The sequence below is a fragment of the Coregonus lavaretus genome (assembly GCF_964263955.1).
Source record: "Coregonus lavaretus genome assembly, chromosome: 26".
In the NCBI taxonomy this organism is placed as follows: Eukaryota; Metazoa; Chordata; class Actinopteri; order Salmoniformes; family Salmonidae; genus Coregonus; species Coregonus lavaretus.
The window spans coordinates 14,268,861-14,281,584 of NC_140013.1; the positions used below are offsets into that span (position 1 = coordinate 14,268,861).

General features: G+C 45.0%; 1 protein-coding gene across 2 annotated transcripts in view; it reads right to left on the bottom strand.

The window, feature by feature from the left end:
* The window catches only part of LOC311101628 (alpha-actinin-4), a 41,247-nt gene extending 30,442 nt beyond the window's left edge, over window positions 1–10,805 (bottom strand). Inside the window, exon 1 of one of the 2 annotated variants that reach the window (XM_084142758.1) lies at window positions 10,466–10,805. In XM_084142758.1, the coding sequence (XP_083998884.1) occupies window positions 10,466–10,600 (135 nt within the window). In that variant the 5' untranslated portion in view covers window positions 10,601–10,805. The remainder of the gene's footprint in view (window positions 1–10,465) is intronic. The other variant, XM_084142759.1, reaches the window with a different exon arrangement.
* Between the last annotated feature and the right edge of the window lie 1,919 nt (window positions 10,806–12,724).

Consider the following 12,724-nt stretch of genomic DNA (forward strand, 5'->3'; position numbering starts at 1 on the left):
CCAAGATTGTGGGGGTGAGCAGTTTGCTTGACACTTACAGACATTCTTCTCAGTCTGTGGTCAAGCGACAGCACATTTTTATCAGGTTACTGTGAACTTCATGCTGCCCTTATCCCAGACATCAACGTTGAGACTGAACTGGAGTACCAATGAGCCATTTGGTCAAAGACAGAGGAATATGGGGGAGGATAGTCATTTCCTCAAATCAAATGGGTGTAGCTGGAATGACCTCCGTCCTAAAACGAAGGAATTTGTGAACGGTCGGCAACAGTCTTAAACTTCAAGGCTCCAACTCCACTTTGATGTAAGAAGAAGAAGAAATGTTCGGTGGGAACGCTGGCATTTGTGCCCAGCTGAACATGCTTAGGTAATCCTTGGGACTCGTTTCACAGCGATTGTGGGAGAGAGATCGAGAAAGGGAGCGTGACATTTGTGCTTTATTCCAGACATTCCCACTGGGGCAGGAGAGTGTAGCTCCGGCCTTAGTACCCTGCACCTCATCTGCTCCAAATCTGTCACATCCTCCTCCATGGAGGTTCTCAGAGCCAGCCTCCGCAATAGCACAGCCTGGAATCATCCCTTTAGTAGTGATAATCAGCCTGGTCTGCAAGATCAGAATCTATGAAACATGAATGCTCTATGGCAGGGTTCCCCAACTGGCCCTATGGTGGTTTTATTTGGCCCCCCACGCTGTCTGAGCAAACTATTTATTTATTATTTTCATTGTTGGACACCAGGAAATCAGCTCCAAGTTATTTTAATTTAAGAAATCGGTTCAAGTATTCCCACGCATAATAGAGAGACATATGATGGTATACAAATGTAAGCAAGGTTTGAAATTATGTTTTAGTCAAACATATCGTTTTGGACTTCTTGCGGTCAATTTTAAGTCTACAAATTATTTGTAATTATGTTCTGGCAACCCAACCTAGTTGATGATCCTATGGATTCCACGGCTCATTTTATGAAACATAGCCTAGGCCTATAGATTAAATAGTCATGACGCGACTCAACTAATGTTTCATCTTGTGAATACTCGTGTTAAAACACCAGAAATTGGTTCAGACTAAAGCCTTATGGCAGTGGAATAATCAATCATAAATACCTTTCTCATTAACATTAAGTCAGGCAAAGGCTTTAAGATCAAGATAGAAACCAGAATGTGACAGAGGGGAAGGTGAGGGCTATTTGTAGAAAGCCTTTGAAAGGCAGGAACAAAATCAAAATGTGGAGGAGAGAGAGAAAGAGAGGGAGCACGAGCCTGAGAAAATGTGACCAAACGAGAAAGGCAGGCTGGCCCAGTAGACAGCATTGTCACATTAACTGCCTCTTCCTGCCGTTGCCTGCCTGTCGCACTCGTTGCCTTATAAGGCAACGCATTTAACTGTCTGTCACTGTGGTGATGATGTAACAGCTTACAAAGTGCACACCCCCCGCACGCACACAAAGTAGTTTTTTTTCTTCAGAAACACCTGAAAAAAACATCTTTATCAGATGAAAAAGTTTGTTCCAAAAATGGCCTGCATCTTAAAAAGACAACCCCAGATCATTTCACAACATTTGTGTCCTGGATGTGTTTATTTGTTCAAAAGTCAAGGAATGTGAAACACGACCCCCTCCCCCTCCCCCATAGGGGAGCTTCCAATGAGCCAGAAACAAAAAGCAGGCACCAGGGAGAGAGAAAACCCGCTGCATTGCTGCTGAAGCTTCTGTAACTGTGCAAACAGCAACCTACTACTTCCTGCCTCTGGAGAAGGAGTCATGCTCCCAGTCCCAGGAAAGATCTCTTATAGCAAAGTCAAAATGTGTGCATATGCGTGGCTTGAGATACCCTGCAGTGGAGGCTGGTGAATTATACCGCTCTGTGGGTCATTAGGTGTGGGCAGGAGGAGGAAGTAAAAACCCGCCCCCACCTCCGACAGACACTCCACAGCTAACCCTACATGTCTGACACACACACACACGCAGACAAGACAGGCTCTCACACACACACTCAAAATGGCTGCCAAGAAACTCTTCAACACATATTGCAAAGGCATATACAAACATAGTTACACACTCACACAGACACAGGATGCCAAGATTCTTACTTAACTATTGTCCAAATGGCTATTGCCTAATCGGACCCATCCACAGTCGAGCGCAGACTCACAAAGCTGTCACCCAACACGTAAACATCCAAGCAGCCTTTTCTAAACAGAAACACTGATCTCAAACATTATGAAGAAGACGAGGAGGGGGCGGGGATGAAGGAGAGAACACATCACCAGACACCACACCCCTCTTCTACAGTCAGGGGGTGTGACAGCTGATGTGTGTGATGTGGTGAGAGTGGGCAGGGAGGGGGAGGGAGCCCTGGAGCTCAGCCCCTCTGCAGCCCCTTCAGAACCTTCCCGGAGCAGGATCTCTGGCTCGGCCACAACATCACTGACTGGGGAGAGACTGACTGCGACCCACTTCACCTCCCTCCCCATCCACCGTCCCTCCCTGGGGGTCTCCACTGCATCATGTCATAAACACATGTACAGTACTTAACCCCACCTCCCTTCCCCACTCCACCCAGTCTAAGTGGATTTGATACAATGAGCCCGTCTCAGATTGACCCCCACAGAGACAGTAGGCCTGGGGTGCTAAACCATGGCGGGGGGACGGTACCATTCATGCAGGTGGGGGATATTACAAGGCCGTTGAGTGTAATCCCCTCTTAATGACTTTCATAATGCACTGGAGTCCCCCCCCCCTGGGCTGCTGCATGGACCAGTCCTATGTAAGCATCAGAAACTGATATGTTCACATTCTTACATCCTGGAAATGAATTACACTGGCCTAGTCCCTACAGAGCACGGTAGTAGAGCAATGCCAAAAACATCTCATCTCAAAGAGACTGAACAAGATCATACCAACAACAATTCAAAGAAGAGTGGTATTACACTGCGACACGAAACACCACAGAACAACATGTACTGTTCCTCTCGCCGTGCTCTTGTTTCATTAGCGCTGGTGGTGTGAACACTGAGGCGTTCATTCACACATGAGATTCACACATCTGTCTGGCTGGGGCTACGCTGCTGCAGGTTGTTAGGCTTTCCAGTACACAGCTGCGGTGGTGGGCCCCTGTACAGAGCGCTCTTTGTTAAAAGCTCTCGTTAAATAATGCCTTTGGGAGCTTTGATTTGATTTGTCCGAGAGATTGTCTGGTGCACTTCCCTGGCCTACACGGCTCTTTGAGGAAGGAGAAGAGAGATGCAGGCAGTTGGGTGATTACCCAGTGAGTATAGGAGAGGAAGGATTCACTGGGGGGAAACATATCTATGACGCACACCCTGGGCCTGCTGTAATAGGACCCTCTGTCAGCTGGCCAGTGACCCACAGGGAAAGGCAGGTCACAGTACAGACAGAGATCGCGATAAACCACCCAAAGTCCTTTCCTCATCTCTCATCCGGCAGGTTAGCCACAAACTGGCCTGGTTAAGGGGGGGGGGGGGGACCTCAAGATGCGCTTATGACTCCAAATCTCTCCTACTGTGTGGAACTAGAAGACACAGAGTAATCTGATTCTGAGGGCTACTTATACAACTGGAGTTGAATAAGGAAGCAACAGAAAACCACAGAAACCACAGCCTTACTTTCCCTTTCCTGCTACTCCCTTGAGATGGACTCTAGTAGTGGAGTCACATACCGGGCTGAACTAGGACAAACAAGCCCACGGGACTGGGTGAGTTTAAATGGGGGCAGCTACGGCACGAGATGAGCCAGTAGTCTTGGCACTTCATACTAGAGAGTTGGTGATGGCTGTGCCCAAAGTAGCCTGAATATCATCTCAAGTTAGAGGACAACCTTTATGAGTCTAATGGGTGAACTGTCTGGCATAGCTGTGTGCTTCTGGTCTTTATAAGGTTGTCTGTGTGCTAGCAACAGTCTCTGAAGAGCTGCCTTTGTGTTGCAACACACTCTAGGAAAAAAGACAGGCATTTCACTCCCTCCCTGACAATCTGCCGGTCTGCCTCTGTAAATGCCTGACTAGAAAGAGCGCCTCCCACACAAGGACCAGACCAAAATGTTAAACCACACTGGCTTGGTGATGAAGACGGAATCCAACCGGCTACTGGCCAAAAAAGATAAATATATAGCCTAAATCCTAAAAATAATCCTGTGTATTCCCATGGGCAGTGCTCTAATCCTCTTACAAACAGTCTTTTGTCTGAGCCCTGTACACTTAAGAGTCTTTCACTGGCGCTGCAGACAGATGCAAACAATGGGCCAAGGACAGAGAAAGTGTTGCTGTGGTTGGTTCTCTCTGTGCCCTCTGGATGCAGGGTAAAACCTTGAACCGACGGGCTGCGACACGACTCTGGGTGGCTGCTGGGTCGTGCTGTAAATATAAATAAAAAAATTGCACTTGCCCTGCCTGCAACCACCAGGGGCTCAGAGCCAGACAAAGACTGCGTGTGTGTGTGTGCTGGTGTGTGTGTGTGTGTGCTGGTGTGTGTGTGTGTGTGTGTGTGTGCTGGTGGGTTTCTGCACTTGTTTATTGTCTGTTGTTTTCCAAGGGCTGGGGGCGGTTAACAACATCCCAAGTCCCAACAGGCTTAGTTTCGAGACCCTCTCTCACACTGTGCCCCACCTACCAGGGTCTTCAATAATAAAACAAGAAGTTACAATAGAAATGAGAGAGGGCCTCAGAGAAAACACTTCAAAGAGCTGCTTCTCTCTATGACCTTCCCTTATCATGGCTACAGGGTAGGAGGAGCCCCATAAAGGTATTGATTTAAACTAACAAGTATAGTATAGGCCCTTAAAAAGGCAGGGAGCAGTTCACTACAGAGTGGCCCTGGGCCGGGGGGGATCTACCACTAACCATACTGAGAGAACAGTCTATGTGTTTGTGTGTACCATTGATTGGCAGCTAAGCCTGTTCACTCAAGGCGGTTTTGTTTGGTTGTTAATACACACCTGCTAGGAGTACCCACCAGCAGGTTCATCAGATCGAACCACATCCATCCAGACCACCCGGTCTCAACCCAAACCCAGCTGACCGACGGTTAAACCCATCAAACCTACAGTTTATAAGCCAACCCTCGCATCACTTCTATCCAAACAGATCTGTAAAGTAGGTGGTTGGGAATGTGTCCTTCAGCTCAAGGTTACCCTTGAGCAGTGTTCTCCACAGCTATGGAAAGTCACTGACCAAACGGCTTACCGATACTGTGCGTCTCTGGCCATGCCCTCCTGATCCACCTTAGCCCTTCCACCAGAGCCATGTTCTTAAGCCCCCTGATCAAGCTGCCTCTCCTCCAGCTGGGATAAGGGTGGGATCATGTCACTGGACAGTAACTGCCTGGAGTATATCACTGATGTGGTTAAGATAGAGCCGTCCATTGATAGCATGCCCCTGGTGATGATGACCCAGTCAAAGTTCACCTTTAAAAGTAACTGGTCTCTGGTTCATTGAGAATTCAGGTGGACTGCATAGCTGAAGTAGGCATTCTACCAGCCAAAATGTCTGGGTTTGCACTGTGGAGGAGCCTTACCAATAGCAGAGATGAAAGCCTTCAGCTTGCTGTAACAGTTGACTCACACAAACACACAGCATGTTCCTCTGAAGCAACAGCTTGATGTAAAGTACAAAGTAGTCTCTCGGCACATCTGCTCCCAGTAACAGAGTGTCCCTGTGGCCTGACACTGACTGGATATGATATGAAATCTCAGAACCAGCCTTTTATCCAGCCAGTCTTTCCTGAGGGGGTTTCAGTGGATTTGTGGGACAGATGTTGTGTAGGGTTCAGGCCAGGGTTAACTTCAAGCACATATTGGGGACACCTACCGCTGCTGCGGTGGTGGCACTTGGCAAGACCAGTAACATGGGTCAATTGACAGAGATACAAATGATATCTAGTCAAACCTGGCAGGCTGCGCTAGAGGACAGTATTTCAGGTCCTTCACTTATGTCCCTGACCATGAGTGTTGTGGTTGAGCTAGCTAGACAAACGCACTGGTGACTAAAAGCCACTGTTGGTGGTTGTGACTCAAATCTGAAATTGGTTAGGACAGCCATTTTTCACTAAAGCACAATGCTTAACCTGAACTTCTAAAGAAAAGTATCTCATAGTGCAGGTGTAGGTAACCCAGGTCCTGGAGGGCCACAGGCACTCCATGTTTTTGATTTAACCGACCTGGAAGACCAGCTGTGTTGAATTTAGGCAATCACTGAACTGATCAATTAGCTCAGTTGGTCAGGTGTGGTACCTAGTTGGAACAAAATCCTGCAGTACCTGTGGCACTCCAGGAACAGGGTTGCTTACCCCGGTCATAGTTCGTATGGGTTATATAGCCTATTAGCTAACTTAGCCCACTTCTGCATTAGAATACATACAAATAATACGCCTATATCGGTCTCTATTTACATTACAATTAAATTAGAGTCTCAGACACAAGACCATGATTAGACAGTGGATTGTAGTAGTGGTGCTTTTAATAGCAGCACAGAGGGCCTCTGTTTTGCTCTAGGCCTGCTAAAAGCCCTGCTGAGCAGCACTGTGGTCTGGCTCCCCTGTGTCACTAAGCCTGGCTCTCTCACAGGTGCAGACTAAATATTGACTGGTCCACCACTGCCAAAAAGACTACCTGCTCCGAGGCTTTTATCAGAATAGACTTATGGTAGATACACACATCACATCTTTGCTGATTGAAGGGACAAGAAAATGCTCATGCATTTATTTTGCACACACACACCAATCTACTAGCGTTGACTGGCTAAATTGCCAGAACTTTGTTTATTTAGACGGAACAGTGTTTACCACCAACCCATGGCGAAACCCCACAGCAAATTCTCTGCTATGTGGAAAAACCAACTTCTCTCCTAAAGCCCCCTCCCACTCCCCTCTTTGCCTCCATAATAATGCAGCCCCACCCCTTCTGCAGAGACACCACCACCACACTTAAACACATTCCTTTCTCCGAATTGCCTACAAGCCCCCGAAAGCAAAGGGCCTGCTCCAATAAGCACTGACATACACATACACACAAACAAGCAGTACTTCAAGTTGATGTAATAAAATAAAACACACTGTCTCACATGTAGACAGAAACCACAGCCTGAAGTAGGGGAACTGCACATTGCACATTTGACTCCTGTCTTTAAATAATCCAAAATGAGATTTGGCGGTTGATATCTAGAGCCGAACACAGTGACATGTTGGCACCAGCTCAGAAGACAATCTCCCAACAGAGTAGTAATACTCTGACAAGTAGGCTACACAAGATGTACAAGTCACTAACATTAGCCACACTATTATAGCGTGTGTGCTGTTTTCAAAGACCCCATCTATGGCCTCTACCATGTGAAGGCATGATGGACCTCTGCTCACTCCCCTAAACAGACCAGAAAGAATGGCTGACACGAAAAACACAAACAGCCCCCCCTGACCACTTCCAAAACGGGAGCACCCAAAGATGGGTAGGACGACGCCCCTTGCCAAGCCCTCATATGTGGCCACGCAACGTCCCTGCTAGCCTGCCTAACCTGGAGGACTTTCCCAGCACGCCACATTGTCCACATCTGCAATCCTGCAAAAAAACCTTTTTCAGCCAGGCAAAAAAAATAACAGGACACCCCGCCCCCCTGAAACCCCCTCCCCCTGCTACTAGCTATAATGGGCCACAAATGGAATGTTTCCCCCTGCATGCTCTTGCTGTGGGAGAGAGAGAAAAGAGGGAGTGAGAGAAAAAGGGAGCGAGGGAGAGGGGTTACATTCCATTCTGCTCTGTCCCTCTCGCTGCATGGTCGTTTTACATTCAGCTGATTTCAGATCAGGGTCAGCAGTTTTGCTCCCAGGCAGATGACAGGTCGATCACTGACGTGAGATCAGGGAGGGACCACTTGAAACCTAAAAAACGCCTAGGGGCCTGAGTCTACAACTGCAAAAAAGTGGGCAGCGAGAAGGCCCTCATGCAGATAAAACAATAGAAACTCAGGTGTAGTTTCTCTATTGGCGGAGACAGGAATATCCACACCCACAATGAAGTCTTTCCTGCTCATCCCTACATCAGCCCCAGTCACATAAACACACACTCGACAAAGGAGAGACAACTGGCTTCTTTTAACATGGAAATCAAAATTAGCCACTCCCAGTAGTCCGGTGCTTTGTGCCCCATTTCCCTAAAACAGCCATGGCCACTTATGGAGAAACCAAACCAGCCAGCCCCAAACTGACTGAGTCAGCCAGTCAAATGTCAGACTATCAACAACAATCACACTCATGCAAACAGCCAGGTACTTTGATAGTGCAGTGAATATAGGGAAATGAGGAGCGATACAAATTCACACTGATCTTAAACATATGTTCAATTAAATAATGTGAGAGGAGACCATATCAAAACAGTGTACAAAAAAGTGTTGCCATCACATCAGACTGACAGTGGTTGAGTTTTGGGTGGCTTTTACCCTTTTGCACATATTTGGTGGCTGAATGCCCTTTGCTTTGAAGTGGGTTGGCTAACTGGCATCCCGAGATATTTGCATGGACACCGATTCCAACATTGCCCAGCTAGTATTGCAAAAAAACAAAGAATGGCCTAGCTCAGAATTTTGTGTACTACATTTACATTTTAGTCATTTAGCAGACACTCTTATCCGGAGCGACTTACAGTTGGTGAATGCATACATTATTTTTCTATTTTTCATACCCCCGTGGGAATCGAACCCACAACCCTGGCGTTGCAAACGCCATGCTCTACCAACTGAGCTACATCCCTGCCGGCCATTCCCTCCCCTACCCTGGACGACGCTGGGTCAATTGTGCGCCGCCCCATGGGTCTCCCGGTCACGGCCGGCTACGACAGAGCCTGGATTCGAACCAGGATCTCTAGTGGCACAGCTTAGTTACATGTTTCTCAAGCTGAAATTGAGCTCTCTGACGTGTTACATTGTAACCAGTGTAGTATACTGGACTAGACTGAGCAGGACGAAACTTGGGTGTTGTAAAAAACACTTTAGGTAAGCTATTAATTGACAATTTACTGTTTATTTTGACATTAGCACTTTTTTTTATTTTACCTTTATTTAACCAGGTAAGCCAGTTGAGAACAAGTTCTCATTTACAACTGCGACCTGGCCAAGATAAAGCAAAGCAGTGCGATAAAAACAACAGAGTTACATATGGGGTAAAACAAAACAAACTTTGTCCATATTCTGTTTAATGCCTCCACTTGATGTCTGATTTCCACATAGGCTACATTAAGTACAGAATCATTGGTGGGAGGCATTCATTAACTTTATGCAACAACTGGCACAGTAGCGGTGAAAACGCCACAGGAATGTGCACTTAGTTCCACCGCCGACTTTTCTGAAATAAATGTTGGGTCTATGAATGTCACGCCTCGTCCAATCAAACTCCATGTTGAATTTCATTAGCCGCTGTTTTTTATTCCATACATTTAAAGATACACATTTTAAATGTGTTACAAAAATCTATACATCCTTCAATAACCGGTGTTGATTTCAGGAAAGAAGTCCCTATTGCCTGCGTTTGTAGGCCATCCGAGTCATATTTGTTAACCATTGATAAGTTCTTCCTGTGAGGAAACTTTGGCCTCCGTTGCTTTATAGGCAGACATATTTAGAGTATCGACATACAGAGAGGGTAAAGCTGAACGCATGGTTAGGCTATATCAATTAGTTTAATGAATAATGCTGTGTCTCAAAACGCTGAGTAATAATGGGCTGTAATATAATGCTCGGTGTGGTGTCACGCCACTAAAAATAATGCAAATCATTTTGACAGTAAGATGTGTAGCACTACTACACACCCTCAATCATCCCATACTGTTAAGCAACGTTGCTTGAAATTATCCTCAATTGTTCTCACTCCACATTTCACAATTCCAGGGCTTGATCATAGCATTAAAGGATTAAGTCTAGTCTAAAAACAGTAAAAATACTGGAAAAAGTGGCCTGCTGCTACGACAATGTGCGACGGAGAAAGTAGATTCCAAAAAACAAGAGAACTCAGCAATGTTTTATCTGCTTCGATCCAGAACATCTGATAGTACTTTGAGGACACCCTTTCTTATGCTATTTTTGAGTCACATCGAAATTATGCATATAGCCATCTTGAATCTGGTTGTTCTCAAGAAAAATGCCAGAAATATCGCCTGGGAAATTAACAAGGCTGAATAAGCGCCAGAACTAGATAGGCTACAATGTTTCATTCCAATAAATAAAAAATCACCGCTGTCCTCAGTCGAGTGAGAAAATACCGGTTGCTGTCGAAATGACGCATATGGAAGGAGTTTTATAGCCCATTTCTTGTTAAACATATACCATATCGACATAGCCCATTTCTTGTTAAGCATATACCATATCGACACAGGAAAGTTCGTTACATTTTGACGGTATAACATTTCGTTGCTTTATAGATGCAACCAGGGCCCAAATTCAGTCCTCGACCTCTCCCTGCCATTTTACCTTTCTCTGCTGTTTCTCCCAGGCCGGGTCCAGCAGCAGGTCCCGGTCCCAGTCATTTTCTTGTTCTCTTGGGTCCATGTAAACGGATGGTCCTCCAGACGATGCTTGATTATTAGACGCGTGATAATCTACCATAGTGAGATAGACCGGCAGTCTATTAGCTATCCAAGGGTATAGAACGAGAAATAAAAGAGGATGTGACCCAGTTGCGGCAACTCTATTTGCTTTCAACGTTCGGTTAGGAATATCCGGTCTATACACTGACAATACCAGCTAAAAGAATGCTTAATCTCCACCCGAGGAGGGAGTGGTGTGGTCGCAAGCAAAGCGCCGCTCCTACAAAACTAGAGTAGGTTGTCAGGCCCATATAGTTCATGAATATTCAGTGAACTGCTTATTATTCATGAGCTGATGAAAAACTGCCCCCGAAAGGCTGGAGAACACATACCTTAGTAGTAGACTATAGCCTACTAAAAGTATTGTTCAAACAAATATTATGCCTGATATGTAGCCTAATGTCTTTGTCAAGTTGCGTAAATCATTGCAGATGGAAGTATGTGCATGTTGCTAAATATATCATTGCAACATTGTATCAAAATGTAGATTACATTTATGCCGGCCCCTTGAAACGATACAATGTTGAAAGAAAATAATGCACAAATGTATTTGTAGCCAGTATAGACAGATTTACGAACTGAAACATTATTTGGAGTTCTATACTACAGTAGTTTTGATAACTACTACTTGTATAATATCCATAGAATATTAAAGTAACTGTACAGCGAAAATTTCACTTTTAGAAGTTCATATTCTGTTAACTCATATCCAAATAATGTTGTTGACTCATCTTATACTCGTATGTGGTCAAAGCATAAATTGGAAGCAATAAAACACTTCAAAAACCTCACCTCAAAGTTGTATCTCAAACAGACGTTTAAAAAAATGCTTGCTATTTCCTCATAGAGAATAGGCTGGCCAATCAGCTGACTACTCACAGTAACGTTTTTTAACAACCAGTATACACCCACACCATTCTGTTGTTGGGGTACGCCCACACCATTCCAACACAGAAAAGCTGCTTTTTAACATACTTATTAAAAATAAATTGGAAGGAAAACTATTTATCTCATATTGTAATTCATTTTAGTTCATATTTAATATAAATATGGACAGTTACTTGAAGCGCAAGCTACACAGGGGCAGAGCCATATATGCCTCTAAATATATGTCTCTACACCAGGGTTCTTCAATTCCGGTCCTGGAGGGCCGAAACACTTCTGTTTTTTATTCCTACCTGGTAGTTAATTGCACTCACCTGGTGTCCCAGGTCTGAATTAGCCCCTGATTAGAAGGAGAGGAAAAACAGAGGTGTTTCGGCCCTCCAGGACCGGAATTGAAGAACCCTGCTCTACACAGTGGCGCTTTCAGCATGGCAACTTTTTGGAACGTTCAGATAGAAATATGCTATGTAGAACAAACATGCCTCTCTTACATGTAGAATAAGGAATTGCGTCAGCTTTATTCATGAAATATCTATCTGCAACATTCTACAATGTTTCTTCTTCTTGCAAGACAATAATCAGATGGAGCCTATAACACGACCCACCCGTTTTATGTAATATTAATGAGGACATGCTACACCATGAATCATTTAGTCATTGAGCCCATTGGTATTGTTACCCTACTCAGATTTTTGTTGTCCCCTCATGAAGATCCTATGCTACCTCACTTGTGCCCAAACTAATAGTCCTTCATGCAGGTGCATCGAAACCAAAACCGTATGAAATTCACTTAGGCCTATGCTTTTGTTTGAAAGCTTGTCGTGTGTAAAGCGGCTTATATTTACAATTCAAATTTCATAGGCTGGGTCTGACTGACATGCCCAGACACTACATTATGTAGGTCACACTCTAACTGTGTGTCCATGCCAATTATCATCAGCGAGGCCCGACATACCATGTAAATGCTCGCAGGCCGCCCTCGCTCCCTTTAATGTTTTGTTATGTTTTCATGACTGCCACATAGTGCCACATTCCTAATATACAGAAATCCCATGGGGATTGGACTCCATCCCCATTACTATAAGGCATCGTTGTGGTGTGTACAACTTCATGGTTAAATGACTACACATCAAAGCGTCATATCCATTTTATAATAATTTTTTTCTCATTGTAATGACAGTTAGGCCTATATTTGGCACCTATTTTTTCAAAAATCCCCAAAGTCAGCCTGTTGCAGGTGATGCTAATACATGGGGAA